The sequence below is a fragment of the Enhydra lutris genome, unplaced genomic scaffold (assembly GCF_002288905.1).
Source record: "Enhydra lutris kenyoni isolate GAN:26980312 unplaced genomic scaffold, ASM228890v2 scaffoldscaffold13, whole genome shotgun sequence".
Classification (NCBI taxonomy): domain Eukaryota; kingdom Metazoa; phylum Chordata; class Mammalia; order Carnivora; family Mustelidae; genus Enhydra; species Enhydra lutris.
In genome coordinates this window covers 8,900,830-8,916,403 of record NW_019154097.1, presented here as the reverse complement: position 1 = coordinate 8,916,403, position 15,574 = coordinate 8,900,830, and the positions used below count along the sequence as shown (strand labels likewise).

At 39.7% G+C, this 15,574-nt stretch overlaps 2 protein-coding genes across 2 annotated transcripts in view; one reads left to right on the top strand and one right to left on the bottom strand.

The window, feature by feature from the left end:
* The window catches only part of LOC111146079 (inversin), a 173,571-nt gene extending 171,807 nt beyond the window's left edge, over positions 1 to 1,764 (bottom strand). The window contains exon 1 of the mRNA XM_022501461.1: positions 1,535 to 1,764. The gene's annotated coding sequence lies outside the window, so the exon portion shown is untranslated. The remainder of the gene's footprint in view (positions 1 to 1,534) is intronic.
* A 151-nt stretch (positions 1,765 to 1,915) lies between these two features.
* LOC111145637 (endoplasmic reticulum protein 44) overlaps positions 1,916 to 15,574 on the top strand; it is a 93,178-nt gene continuing 79,519 nt past the window's right edge. Inside the window, exon 1 of the mRNA XM_022500683.1 lies at positions 1,916 to 2,149. Coding sequence (XP_022356391.1) covers positions 2,093 to 2,149 — 57 coding nt within the window. The 5' untranslated portion in view covers positions 1,916 to 2,092. The remainder of the gene's footprint in view (positions 2,150 to 15,574) is intronic.

The window sequence follows — 15,574 nt, the reverse complement described above, 5'->3', positions numbered from 1 at the left end:
TTCAGATTCTAAGTGATCAGAGTTTTAGGCATATCACAACCCCCCCCCCCAAACCTCTTCATACCCTTTGAAAAATACACGCAAGTTTGATCTCAGTTATATACATTTCACCCCATAATTATTAGCACTTAGCACAGTAACAGGTACATAGCTGGTATCAGTCAATATTTGTCCAGTGAAAAGTCATAGGCTGAGTGCTAAGTCCAGAGGGCGAGCAGGATCAAAGCTTAATTTCTTGGACTAAAGAGGTCATACTCATGAGCATCTGCTCTTTTTAAATTCTCCATTTCTGTATCTTCTGTCAGAGAGGTAGTGAAGTGGTCTAGAGATAAGAACACAAGACTAGGGGCGCCTGGGTGGCTCAGTGGGTTGAAGCCTCTGCCTTCAGCTCAGGTCACGATCTCAGGGTCCTGGGATCCAGCCCCCCATCAGGCTCTCTGCTCAGCGGGGAGCCTGCTTCCTCCTCTCTCTCTGCCTGCCTCTATCCCTAGGGATAAAAAGGGATAAAAAGATTTATCCCTAAATAAAATCTTTACAAAACAAAACAAAACAAAAAACACAAGACTAGAAGAGAGAGACCTAACTAAAAGTCTTGGTTCTACCACTATCTAATTTTGCCACTTGGGGAAAGTTCTCTAGGGCCCTTTACTAGCTCAAGAAAAATCCCAAATATATTTATACACACACACACACACACACACAAACACACACAAACGGTGCTTTTTTTTTTTAGTAAATAATTTTTATAGATGAATAGTAAAACCGCTTTGTCAATTATAAAGTGCTATAAAATGTACAGATACCATTAACTAATCATAAAACCAGCCAGTGTAATAAATGCTTTAATAATTATAACTGTACAAAAATAGTGGTGCAGCAGTCACAAGCAAAGGAAAAGTCTTTCTGATCAGGACTAAAGGGTTGGTGTTTTGGGAAGTTCTCAGAGATGGTGACACTTGAGATGGCATTCCAGATAGAGAAAGGACCAAATCCATTCCATGGCAGCAGGAAAGCTAGAGTACAGGCAAGGAGTAGGGAGAACCTCAAAAAATCAGAATGCCTCCCAAGTACTTAGTACTTGTGTGGTTAATATCTGGGACACGTGGACCTGGCTTGGTGTTTGCAGATGAGGCTGGGCAGCTAACTAGGGCCAGATTAAGATCCTCAATTGCTTGGCTAATGAATTCCGTAATTATCTTGTAGGAGCGATCCATGCATTAGTAGTAATCACAGTCGCACTGAGCTTTTCAGTTTACAATGTGCTTTCCCATATTATCCCACATCTACTCCCTACACAAGCCCAGAGACAATTAAATTAGGGAGAAGTCATCGACTCATTCAACTGAGGCCCTGAGAAGTGGCCCGATTTTATAATGCAGTAATTAGCGCAGAAAGAAGAGGCAACAGGCGAAGAGGCTAGTGATGAAGGATCAGGCCAGAGCCCAGGCCAGGTGGGCCTGGAGTCTCAGTCAGGGGCCAAAGCAATGATGCAGATCGATCGGGAGTTTCCCCAGCCAGGCCCCTTCCTACTCACCCTCGCCTCCTCCAGGACTCACGTCCCGGGGGCGGCTCCAGGAGGCACGACCCCGCAGTGGGCCGCCCCTCCCGCCAGGACTGTACACTACATCCGGCTGGGAGAGACCCCAGCGTGCTGAAACTAGAAGAACCCCTCCGAAGGCCGCCCGAGGCGCTCGACCGCACTTCCCTCTGGGAATTGTAGTTCCCATTCTCTAAAAACAGAGGTTCGTCGTCCTCCGCCCTTTCCATCCCACAGGACCCCGCGCGCGGAGAAGTCGGTGGACCTGGGACGAGAGCCTGATGGGAAAGAAGTTCTGGATGCCCGATGACGTACTCAGCGAGAGGGGTGCAGGACTACATTTCCCAATATGCTCCGAGGTGGGCAGGACCCGGAAATGAGGGCGTGCGAGGCCTCTCTGGAAGTTGTCCCGGGTGTTCGCCGCTGGAGCTCCGGGTCCAGAGGACGAGGTGCCGCTGCCGGGAGGATCGTCCGCTGCCGCCGGCTCCCGGAGCCCAGCCCTTTCCTAACCCAACCCAACCCTGCCCAGTCCCAGCCGCGAACCCCGGCGTTACCATGAATCCTGCCGTCTTCCTATCCTTACCCGACCTCAGATGCTCCCTGCTGCTCCTGGTGAGTGAGTGAAGGAATGACAGACCCTTCGACCGACTCTCGGACGGCCTCACGCCCTCTTTAAGGGGGAACACAGCTGCCTACACCCTTGCCTTCCTATTTTTTCCTCCGTTAGCGAGGAGTGCACCCTCCCCCGCTGCCTTCACTCTCTGCATCCGTCTGTACGCTTCCCAGGCCCGCGGTACCCGAGGCCTGAGAAACCACGGTCGGAGGTTGGGACCTGGAAACTGGAGAAATTAGCCTTGGGAGAGGGATACGTGGGAGGGTCACGGGCGAGGAGCTCTCCCTTCCCCCAGACTAACGGAGGTTGTTTCAGGCTCGAGGGCTCATGGACCTGCTGGTAGCTTGAATTGAAAAGGACGGGAGACAGACCTACTGTTCCCTCCCACCCCCTCCCTTTGGGAAGGCCGACAGGTGCTGGGGTCCTGTGAATCTCACGCCAGAGCTCTGAAACGGTGCCCGGGTTGGCAGAGCCCTCTGTTGTGGCTTGATGCGATTGGTTGGGAACCCGGAACTGGAGGCAGATTTGGAGTCCACCCGGGGAATAAAGGTTTGAAGGGTGGAGACAGTGCCTATCTGAAAACCTCAGCTCAAGGCCTCCCTCGGATTTGTCACACATCCCCCTCTCCGAAATTTAAGCAGAGTTGTCAGTGCTCCTGATTTAAGAATGACCAGGTTTTCTGCGTATATTTGCACTCATTCCTAAACTTCCTCACCTGCTTAGCTCCGTCCCATCGTATAAAGGAACCCAGTCCCTCTTCCTCCAAAGCACACCTGGAATGTACAGCCTAAGTAATTCAGGCTGCAGGTCAAATTGAGAAAAAAGTGAAGGACAGACTCCATATGGCAAAATGACGTACCTTTAATCGAGCTGTTATACAATATTTGAAAATACTTTAATTGTGGTAGGTTTTGGAAAACCGAATTTAAGATGAACATTAGGTCAAACTCACTTTTTAAAAAAAAAAAAAAAACAATTTAAAAAGCATAATTCAGTGACTCATAATTAAGTGACTTGTATAGCTAGCTGGTTACTGGCAGAACCGGGACTTGAAGCCCGTTTCTTGACTTGCAATGCTTATTCCACCATAGCACGTTACGCTTTTAATATTTGTATTTGAAATTCTTAATTTCTCTCTCCCCCTTCACCAACCCCCAATCTTTCTTTCCCTCTCTCCATTTTTTCTTTTTGATTTGCAAGTCCTATTAAAAAGCCATATGCAGTATTTGGGTCTTCTCAGAGAAAAAGCACTATGAAAAACTAAAGGGGATGTCAAAGTACTTTTGAGAACTAAGAGTTGAATGTACACATGTCATATTAAATGATGAAGTGTCTTACTGCCATTTCTTGTACAGCAGTGACTTTTCTATAGAGTTAAATATTCTGTAGAGAGTTCTTTTTGGTAATTGCATTAATACACTGTGCTTCTTTTCCTTTTAGAAGTACTGGAATAAAATTCATTGTTATTAAAGACGACTCTCACTTTAAAGATACTAGATATTAATCTTTTCCCTATCTGTAAAATGGTAAAATACTCTCACTTGTGAGTTGTCTGATAGAAATTACTTTTAGGTTACAAAAAATCAAAAACAAAAAATCAACTAAAAAAACAAAGGACAAAAATCCTAAGACATTAGAAAAGTTGAAATACTGAATAGGAAAACTACATCAGATGTACTTCCCTGGAATGGTATGTTTGCTTATAGAACTTAGTTTAAGAAGGAGAAAGTATTGGGGCGCCTGGGTGGCTCAGTGGGTTAAAGCCTCTCTGCCTTCGGCTCAGGTCATGATCCCAGGGTCCTGGGATGGAGCCCTGCATCGGGCTCTCTGCTCAGCAGGGAGCCTGCTTCCTCCTCTCTCTCTGCCTGCCTCTCTGCCTACTTGTGATCTCTGTCTGTCAAATAAATAAATAAAATCTTTAAAAAAAAAAAAAAGGAGAAAGTATTTATTTTGAAATAATTCATACTTTTTATAGAAAACCTATAAATCTATTTAAATATAAAAAGATTTTCCCCCTAATAATTCTAAAATCTGATTAACAGTTTGTATATTTAAGTAAACATAGAGGAATAGAAACTTTGAAGACATTTTAGAGAATACTTATAAAGTTAATGGACTTGAAAATAAAGCCCAAGAAAAGGTTTAATAAACCAGAATTACAAGTCAAGCTAGATTCAGTTTGAACAGTGTTTACCAAAGCAGTTTTAATTATCCTAGGTTAGCAAATATTGATAAAACATCTGTTTAATCACTACTTGAGCTATCTAACTAGTAATTCTGTCCTAGTGATGGAACCTGCTTCATCAGCATCCCACCTGTTTAAAAATATATCCTTTATCTTCCCCAATGTACTTTCTTCCTCCTCCCTCCAACTTCCCCTCTCAGACTTCAAGTTACTCCCTCCCACATACAGTCATCGAATATCCAAGTTCCCACCTAGCTGAGGTCATCATTTTTCCCTCAAACGGCCTGCACTAAAAAGCCATATGTTCTCTTACTACAGTACTTTTTTTTTTTTCAGGCAAACTCTACCTCAGCCCTAAAGAACTAAATCTGTTCAGAGTGTTCAGAGTTAGTCGTGTTCATAAGATAATAGCTGAAGCATATAATCTTTAGACTTCCTAGTAAAATATTTTTCTTTTTCCTGATCTCAGAAACATTTTGGATTGTAGCACTCTAATGCTTAAAAAGCCTTTCTGGGACGGGTAACTAAACACACAAGCTCAATGTGGTAACTTTTTTCCTGGGATTTCATATATATTTCATATTTGAATATATGAATATATAAGGCAAACTAAATGTCCTTTAGTTTTCATATTTGTTATTCATGTTTTGTGGATGATTCGAATGCTGGAGACAGCAGTGATTCTCTGTTACAGCACTGTGTATGAAATACCTGGATTGGGAAATTGCTTCCAGTTGTGTGTGCTTTTTTTTTTTTTTTTTTTTTTGAGAAGGCAGTGATGGGCAGAGTGGGGTGCGGTTGGCAGGGCGGAGGAAAGGGGAAGAGCTAGAGAGAGAGAGAGAGAGAGAGAGAGAGAGAGAGAGAATCTTAAGCAGGCTTCACGCCTAGCATTGAGCCATGCTGGGCCCAATCTCAGGACCCTGAGATTATGACCTGATTTGAAATCAGGAGTGGGATGCTTAACGGACTGAGCCACCCACACCCCCTCATTTTTTAATTTATTGTTGAGGAACTAGATCCTCTATCATTCAGAATTTTCCATATTCGGATATTGCTGATGGTATCCCTGTGTGTGGTTTTATGTTTCTCTCTTTCTTGTGTTTCCTATAAATTTGTAATTAAATTTATGTGGTCTCAACCACAACTCAGTGTATAGTTTGATATAGTTTGTTTCATTTAGCTTTCATTTTTTAGTTTTCAAAAACTTACCTTCTAGTGTATAATTATGTAAAATTTACTGCTTCCAAAACTAAATCCATAAAGCAAACTATTTGGACGAATCTAGCTTCTATTCATCTCTGTATGTTCTTATCCCTCCTAATGTAAGAAACTTTAAAATTATTTTTAAAAGATTCAGCAGTCTGCTTGTATGTGTGTGTATATGTTTCTCCCTCCCCTTTGGTAAACCATAGCTTATTATACTTTACTTTTTTTTTTCTTTTTCAACTTTAAAGTGTATGTAAATGTTAAATCACTAGGTTGTACGTTTGAAAGTAATATTATACTGTATGTTAACTAACTAGAATTTAAATAAAAACTTAAAAAAGAAAAGTGTATCCTAGAGATCAGGATAGAAATATTCCTTATTTCTTCTTAAACCTCTTATTGCTTCCTTCGGTAGATGTACCAGATCCACACTTATTTCCGTTCTTCTGCTGTAGCAAATAGTTCTGCAAAGATTATCTGGTGCATACATGTTTTTGCTCGTGATTTTACCAACATTGTAACAGGATTTCCATATATCCTTGTTAACAAGGTATGATATGGACAGATAGGGTGTTTGTCAATGTGATTGGTGAGAAATGGTATCTCTGTGCATTTTGATTTGATTGTTTTTTAATATGAATGTGATAGAGTTTTTTATGGATAAAGGCCATTTGCATTCGAGTTCTTAACTCATTATTTCTTTAGTTGATTCTATGATGCAGCTAGATTGAGAGGCATGAGAATATACTACCGTCTCAGAATTGTGTAATATTTCTTGTGGGTTAAACTTATAAAAATCTTGGAGAAGATGTCTGATTGCTGCAGTTATTGAAAACTATTTTCTAGGGGCGCCTGAGTGGCTCAGTTGGTTAAGCAGCCAGCTCTTGATTTGGCTCAGGTCATGATCTCAGGGTCCGGGGGTTGATCCCTGCTCCTCCCCCTCCCCAGTCTGATTTCACTGGGGAATCTGTTGAAGATTCTCTCCTTCTCCCTCTGCCCCTCCCCCCTGCTCCCTTGTGCATGTTCTGTCTCTAAAATAAATCTTTAAAAAAATTTTTCTGTACTCACCGTGATTTTTATTTTTATTTATTTTATTTTATTATTATTTTTTTTTAAGATTTTATTTATTTATTTGACAGAGAGAGATCACAAGTAGACAGAGAGGCAGGCAGAGAGAGGGAGGGAAGCAGGCTCCCTGCTGAGCAGAGAGCCCGATGTGGGACTCGATCCCAGGACCCTGAGATCATGACCCGAGCCGAAGGCAGCGGCTTAAACCACTGAGCCACCCAGGCGCCCCTCACCGTGATTTTTAATAGCCTTATAATAACTTAGCCTTTAGATGTACTTTAATTTACTTCATCTTTTGTTAAGACATTTAGATTACTGGTTATTTCCAATTTTTCACAGAAAAAAATGTACGAAAGATATATGCAAGATGTTTACTGCAAATCTCTAAATACATCCTCAGGATACTTTTCTAGAATTATATTTCTGGGTTCACATGATATGTCTATTCTTTAGGATTTCTGGTACATTGTACCAAATTGCCCTGCTGAAAAGTTGTACTTATGTGTATACCTACCAGCAATGTAGGAGTATGTGGAGTCCTCACACTCTAACCAACAGTGACTGTTCTTGTAATCTCTGCCAACTTAGTAGACCAAAAGTGGCATCTGATTTTTATTTACATTTCTTTCATTGCAACCTAATCTGAATATTTTTTGTATTTATTGACCATTTATTATTCTATGTGTATGTGTTCATGTTATTTGTCCCATTTTCAAGAAGTTGTTTTTAGTCTTGTTTCCTCTAGTAATTCAGAATAGATACACTCACAAGATCTAGTTTAGGAACAATGAAGAGTGTTACTCCTTTGTTGATTGGTTTAACGTCTGTTCAAGAGGTAGCAGAGTGCAAAGAATTCTGGATTTAATGTCCAGTATCTGTACACATTCTGTCTCTTGCATGTACTTTACATTGTAACCTTAGATAAATCACCCAACTAAATTTTTTTAGTGTATAAGGTAAAGCACATTGGATTCAGTGATTCAAGGATTCTTTGTATAGTATATTTTGTTTTTCAGAAAGGATATTTCTGTATCTTTCTAATTAATATATTTAATATGTAATTGGCTATCTTCTTAAAAAATCTGACTTTTTAACAGGTTGCAGGTCTGTGTCTCCTCACTCTGATCCAGTGCAAGGAATAGCATGCTTTGGTCACAGCTTTTCTGATACTGCCCATTGCTGTACTCCATTTCACCTAACCGAGGAAGTGATGAAAAAGTTTGGCTTTTCATAGCATTTACTGATCTTTAGCTTGTCCTTGATTCCCTATAGAGGAATTATCTGTGGCCCTGGAGGCAGTAACTTTATGGTATTATTCTTTCTTCCTGTTACTTGAATGCCTGTTTGCTATCTGCTGTGGAAGAGAAAAATAAAATTGAGATGCATGTCATACTTCCTAGAAATTTATAATTCATTTGGGGAGAGAAGATGTGTATGTAAATAGTTAAAATTCCAAAAGGAAAGTGATAGGTGCCCTTAAGGTATTTGTGGAAGTGGTTTATAGATCTTGCTACCAGAAGTGTGTTTGTAAAGCCTAGACATCTGCATCAACTGTGGGTTTCTTCCAATGTCCTCAACCCGTCCCTGGCTGGTTCAGTCTGCACTTTAACAGGGTACACAGCTGCTTCATATATGACCATTAGCGTAGGGGAAGTACAGCTGCAGATGTTTGAAAAAGATTACTTCTCAGTGGGCGAATCAGAGAAGTCTTCTTGAGGAAAGCTGAGTAGGGCCTGGAAGGGTTAAATTGATGGGTTGATTTTCAGCCCCCAATGGAATGAATAGAAAGGGTTGTGCCTTTCAATAACTTAATAGATGTCTTACTTGAATTGAATACCTGTGGTGTTTTGTTTTTAAAGAAGTCTTGCTGTCTGATTTGCTCACATGGCCAGATGTCGGAATTGGCCCTAAAGAAGTTGGCAAAACCCTTCAGCAGTTTCCTTTAGAACAACTCATTATTACCTCAGCTGAAATAAAATCATGGTCATTAGTGGATTCTAACCTGTCTTCCAATTACTCCATTCAGGAGGGAGGGAAAATGCTACTTTTCCAAAAGTCTCTTCTGTAATGTTGTGGATCGCAGGTCGTGGTTATGTTATTGTAAAGACTGAAATCAAATTCTAACTGTTTTGATTCCATTGAATCAAATACTGTGGTCAAGATCTCTGTGATCCTCCAGATAACGTGATTTTGTCATTATGTAGAACCTTGAGCGTTACATTTAACTCTTCAAGTCATCTGAGTTTGTAGACATGAACGTTACTAATAGAGAAAAGCAATGAAAGAGAAGAAGGAAATCATCTCGAACATTCTAGTAGTATTTGCTAAAAAAAAAAGCTGTTGAGTGAATGAATAGTAGAGTGCCAATACCTTTTCCGTTTCTTCATTAAGATTATCACAGTCTAGTAGTGGTAAGGTTGGTAATTGGATTTAAGAGATTTTAGAAAAAGTTCTTTCTTTAGGAATTAGAAGAGTTTTTGACTCTGGAAGAAATGAATTGGAGGTTTATTTCTGTGGTACTCGACCGTTAGTGTCTTGCTTGAGTTTTAGGCAAGAAGGGATGTAAGAACCATGAGTGGATCACATGCAGTAATAATGACGGAAGGTATTAATTGTCTAGAGTTGTGCTGTAAATTAAAATTAAAGGGGCACCTGGTGGATCGTTCAGTTAAGCATCTGCCTTTGGCTCAGTTCATGGTCTTAGGATCCTGGGATCAGCATCTCATAGCTCCTGGCTCAGTGGGGAGCCTGCTTCTCCCTCTCCTTTTGCCACCCCCTCCCCACCCCCACTGGTGCTCTCTCTTCTTCCAGATAAATAAAATTTAAAAAATTCATTAAAATTAAATAAAAAAGTATAAATTCCACTCCTCGGCCACAGTAGTCACATTTGAAGTGCTCAAAAGTCACAAATGCCTAATGGCTACCATCCTGAACAATGCAAATTATGGAATATTTCCATTATTGCAGAAAGTGCTATTGGATAGTGCTGCTTAGATCTTGCTCTTGAAATCGGTCTCAGAAACCAAGACAAACTGAAATAAAGAGTGAGGAAAATGCCTCAAATAGTGTTTCAAGGCTTTTGAGGAACATATGTCTTTTCCTCTCCAACAATAATCTGGGAAATGTCAGTAATCTTATCAGTGAGCACGGATTTGGCTTTTGGCTGCTTGTTAGCAGATTTAAGAAGGCACGAGAGAATACTAGTTAAAACTAGAAAGTAAGAGTTTATGTGCTAGTATTGATCCTTCCACTTGTTCACAAGGTCACTTAGGGCAAGTAATTTTCTTTATTGAGGCCTTAGTTTTTCAATTGAAAATTGGGTAAGATTGAATAGACTGTTTTGAGAATCTAGTGGGCATTCTGATAGAATGTGATTCTGACCTTGGAATAAAGAGCTGCAGTTTGTGGTAAAGTCCCTTTTTTGGTGGGGGGGACATCTTTAGAAATGATGCTTTAGGGGCATTTTATTGAGTAATACATTTTAGTTAGTACAATTACCTGTAAAAAGAGTCTGTTGGTAGCTGTTGTTTGTTTCAGGTATCAGAAGGAGTTCATGAAGCAGCTTAATCTTCTGATTTGATAAGTCCAAAATTAATGTGACTCCCCTGCCTGCTTCAAAGTGGCCAGAAATTAGATGAGCTCATGAAGACAGACTAATATCTAGTACTTATATTAAATGGAGTTAACATTTGTCAGTCCTTTGGACAAGATACTTGCGTATTTACATGCCTGCCATTCAGCTGTTTTGTTGTATTTGAAGTTTTGGAAAATGTAGAGGGAAAATGACCGTACCACATTGAAGTCTGTCTCTTTGCTTAAAAGAACTGTTTCAAGGGTCAGATAACTGGTGTGATTTGGGCTTATTCCGAGAAAATAGGTATGAACGTTCTCAGTTCCTTTGACTTCTATTACTGTGGTTCTGGCCCAAGTGCAGTAGAAGCTCAGCGGCCTGATGACAAGCACACACTGTAATGACTTCACATTCTGAAAGTGCTAAGAATAAAGAGGAGCTACTTTTTTTTTTTTTTTTTTTTTTTGGTAGTAAAAATAATTTTTCTAGAAAACTGGCTCATTCCTCAGGCTTTCTAGATGGCACCAGTTTTTACTATAAGAATGGATACTGAGTCTCATAGAAAGTCTTGTGATCTGCCCACAATGAACAGAGGTATTGCAGTGTCACACAGTACTTGGTTCTTTGTTGTTTTAATTTTTGAATGAACAGTTTTAGAGACCCTAATTTTGTTTTAGAATTGTAAAAATTGTGTTACGTTTTAAAAGCATGTTTTACTTAACTTGTTTCAGAAATCATTCAGTGTATTATTTAATTGTGCCTCTGCTCTAGTCTTAGGATATCTTCCAGAAGATTTGAATAACCTTTCCCCTGATGATAACTTGAAAGTATATTGGCTAAAGAGAAAGCTTTTTAGAAAGAGTATGCAGTTTAGGAGTCAGAGACGGGGGCTCCAGTCTTGGATCTGCTACTGTATCTTGCCTATTAACTCCTGAGGCCCAATACCAGTATTATGTCCGACTCCTAGGAGGTGTTATTATTTGCACACTTCTGTGATTTTGTAGAACAGGAAGTATCACATTTTCTTATTCTTAGATCTTAGTTTCTCATACAATACCTTATACAGGTTAAGCGCTTCATAATTATTTTGTTAAGTGTATGGAAAAAAGAAAAGGTAGAGCTAGAGTAAGGATGATCAGGAATGCTTAGGGGAGTTATAGTTGGTAAGTATCACAAAGATGAGCCTTAAAGTAAGTGAGGGAGTCAGTCATTTGGATTTATTGAGGAAGAAGGCTTCCAGGCAGGGGCTGAGTCTCAAATGTGGGAGTGTCCCAAGCATATTCATGGACCAGCCAGGAGGACAGCATGTTGTCATAACCGTGAATAAGGTGTGTTGGAGAAGATTAAGTCATGCAGCTGAAACACGTTTTGCAAAGTTGTGCTTGTTCTTACTGTGTATGCTGTTTGCTGATCCTCCCTTCCCTCCCTCTTTCTTTTCTTTCCTTTTCCCTTCTCTTCTCTTCTCCCTTCCTTCCTTTTTCTCTGCTTTATTTTATTTAAAAAAAATTGCAGAACTGACCCAATAAGGTAGAACTTCCTAATAGTGTTACTGGAAGTAATTATCTCCTCAGCCCTGGCCCAGTTGCTCCTGCTCAGAGTGATGTAGTGTGCCAGTATCTAATTTACCCCTGTGGGCCCCCAGTTTGCTAAGTTAAAAATATTCTCTGTATGTGGCAGGGTAGGTCATAGCCAACAGTTGTAGTAACTTCAAATGTTAAAACAAAAGTTTTCCTAATGTTTTTTTGAGTCCTGAAAGGAATATGCTTTCATGATACAGAAAAGCATAAAGAAAATAAAAAGCTTCATATCCCCACTGCTGATAACATTTTAATATGTGTTCTCCCAGTTTTTTTTTCCTGTGCATATGTGAAAGGACTTTTAATAGTAACATGCATGTTTTGAACAAAGTAGGTTTGTGCTTTTTGCTCTTGTTCAGTCTTGTTGGAGAGTGGTAGACCACTGTTTACGTAGGAATACAGAAGGTGCCCCTATGTGTACATGTACTTGTTGTATTCATGTAATTTGGAAATGACTCCTAGTTTGACCACTTCACTTTGCAAAGTATTTAACCTTTCTGAGTTTCCATTTTCTCACACATCAAATGGGGATAAAGACCTCTTCTGCAGAGTTCTGGGAAGACAAGACTATTTGGAATGTGTTCATGGTACATAGTAGACACTTCCTGACACATGTTTGGATGAGAGAATCAGTGAGTGATAAGTGTTTGAATACATTTGGTGCAGGGAGGGGTCATCTGTAGATTGTCCATCCGGTCATACTGAAACTGAGTGCACTTAAGTAATGAGTTGGCACCACTAGCTTCCAGTTCTTGTGGTCTTCTGATGCTGATAATTGCACTATTATACTATCAAGAGCAGGTTAAAAGTCTGACTATTAAGTGAGCAAGTTATCTGCCTACCTCTTTTTTTTATAACTGTGCTTAGTTTTGCATGTCACTTCAGTATATGATGACAGTAGTTTATGGAGACAGTTCTGCATTTTGTTGTACAGGCCATTGGTTTTATAATTGAGAGTCCTGGGTTTGAAACCTGTTCTTCCACTGGTTTGGTGAGGTCACTTAGCCTGTTTGATGCTTAATCATTTAACAAATAGTTGCATTTACTGTATACCAGATACTGGAAAGTTTCAGTTTCCACATTTATAAAACAGGAATAGTATAATTCCTACTTCAGCTGCAGAGTTGTTACAATGATGTAAAAGAGATAATACATGGGTTTGTAGATAAAAGTTGTTTGACTGAAAGATTTTGGCTTACTTCAGATGTATGTTTGTTACTTGGTTTCTCTACCTGGAAGCCTAGGTATGTGGTGTATATCCTTTTCAGGAAAAGTTGATGCATTATGGAAATAGTTCTAGGGTCGAATTGCCAGGATAATGACAATACCAGAAGGTAGAGTGACTTTGATGTTGGCAAGAACTAGCTCATTCCTAGCTCTGCCTCTTTGTAGCTGTGTGATTGATATTAAGCAAATTTCCTTATCTTTCTGACCCACAAATTTTCCATTTTAAAAGTAGGGATGATTATTTTGTAAGGTTGCAGAATTGAGATATATGTTATATAGGATATTTTGCATCATATCTGGCATATAAGAGACCTTTTTTTTTTTTTTTTTGTAAGGTAATGGATAGAGAAGGAAAGCTTGTCAAGTGGATGGAGTCATCCTTATGAAATGGAGAAAGTCTCTTGGAGGAGGACAGCCATCGTGCTGACCATCTTTCCATGTCGGTCCTATCTTTTCTTGACCCTCAGAAGTGAGTAAATGGATGAGGCTTTTTATTCTAAAAGTCTAGTTCTAGGTATTAGTGGTTTCTTAAAGTACTTATCAACTTGTCTCTTCCCCCTGGTGATTTATGACATAGTCTTATCAAAATAGTGACAAATGTAACTATGATTGATAGAAATAAAAATCTCACTTGATATGCATTTCTGTTTTAATACAAAAGCAAATAAATTCCCGTAAGTGGTAGAAATGCAAGTGGAGAAACATGCTTTATGCTTTGCTGTTTGAAAGGTATCATTTGCTCCACAAAGAAAGGCATCATTTCTGTGACTTCGTACACTCAAAATCATTAAAAAAAATATATCCCTCACTCCTGTAATTGACTAGATATTTGAAAAATGATGATGATTCTTTGGAAATATATAATCTTTCTCTTGTTGAATTTAGTAAGGGAAGAGAAGATTATTATAGCATATTTTTGGCCACTGAAAAGATGCAAAAATAAAAATCCTATTTGTATAGGTGTGGAAGATTTCAAATTGCTGGTTATACGGTTTGTTCCTATAAGCCTAACTTACATATATGATAGTCATCTTTAAATATTGCTTCCACTGGAGAGTAAAGTTATTTACATGTATAATATTTAATACTTTCAGTAAGTTTTGGCCTCACACTTTGTTATAGATATGAAAACTGAGTCTTTTTGAATTTTTGAATTTGGATACTCCTGAAAGTATCTGCTGAGAACCTATTATATAAGTTAGTTTATGATGGGTATTTCAGCTTGGATCAAGAAAACCTCATCATAGAGTCTTGCTTAATCTCATTAATGTATCCACAAGTCCCTCCAATTGGGAAGATTAGTACTTGGTTAGAAGAGGAGGGGAAGGGGCGCCTGGGTGGCTCAGTTGGTTAAGTGTCTGCTTTGGCTCAGGACATGACCCTGGGGTCCTGGGATCGAGCCGCTTGTCGGGCTCCCTGCTCAATGGGGAGACTGCTTCTGCCTGGCCCTCTGTTTCTCCCTCTCCCTCTGCCCCTTCCCACTGTTCATGCTCTTTCTTGCTCTCTGTCTCTCAAATAAATAAATAAAATCTTAAAAAAAAAGGAGGAGGGTAAATTGTGTTTTCCAGTTCTATATATATATATCTCCTTGATATGTACCAGTTATTATCACGAACAGGAGTAACTTAAGGTATATAATAAGATGAGCCCTCGAGAAATAGCTTTTAGTTTTGAGAAGTATCTAGTATTCTGTAGGACAATAATCAGAGTTTCAGTCTTTCTCATTGACCCATGAGGCAAGAGAAACCACCTGGCTAGATATGACTAAAATAGTTAATTATATCAGTGCCTATTATGTTTGATGCTTTAGTGAAAGTCTTTCTTGCCTATTTTATTTGGGGCAAGATAATTGATCTGTACAGTAGTATTAATTTCCCTGGACCAACTTTAGCTGTTGTAACACAAAATGGATTTTGATATTTGAGGAGATTAGCAGAGAGCTTGTCTGTATTCCTACATGAGATGATTTTCCAAGTCTGTCAGCTATTTTGGAATATTATTTTGAAGTGCTAAGCTAGTAAATATCCCTATTGTAAAGACAGGATAGAAAATATTTTCTTAATGGCTTAAAAGGTACTTCTATTCCGGTTGTTGAAATGATTTTTATTTTAAGGAAGGAACGAGGCTGTCTTCAGGGCACATTTTCTTCCTTTTTTTTTTTTTTTTTTTTTTTTAAGATTTTCTTACAGGGTGGGGGGCAGAGGGAGAGGGAGAGAATCCCAGGAAGACTCCCTGCTGAGCAGGGAGCCTGGGGGGACATGATGCTCCATCTCCCAACCCTGAGATCTTGAGCTGAAAACAAGAGTCCGATGCTTAACTGACTGAGCCACCCAGCTATCCCAGGGCACATTTTCTTCTGGGAGAAATAAAGGACTGGGGTACCTGGGTGGCTTAGTTGGCTAAGTGTCTGCCTTTGGCTCAGATCATGATCCCAGAGTCTTGGGATTGAGACCCAAGACAGGCTCCCTGCTCAGCAGGGAGTCTGCTTTTCCCTCTCTCTCTGTCCCTCCACCCCCACTTGTCCGCACGTGCTCTCTCTCTCTCTCTCTCTCTCAAATAAATTAAAGTCTTTTTAAAAAAGAAATAAAGA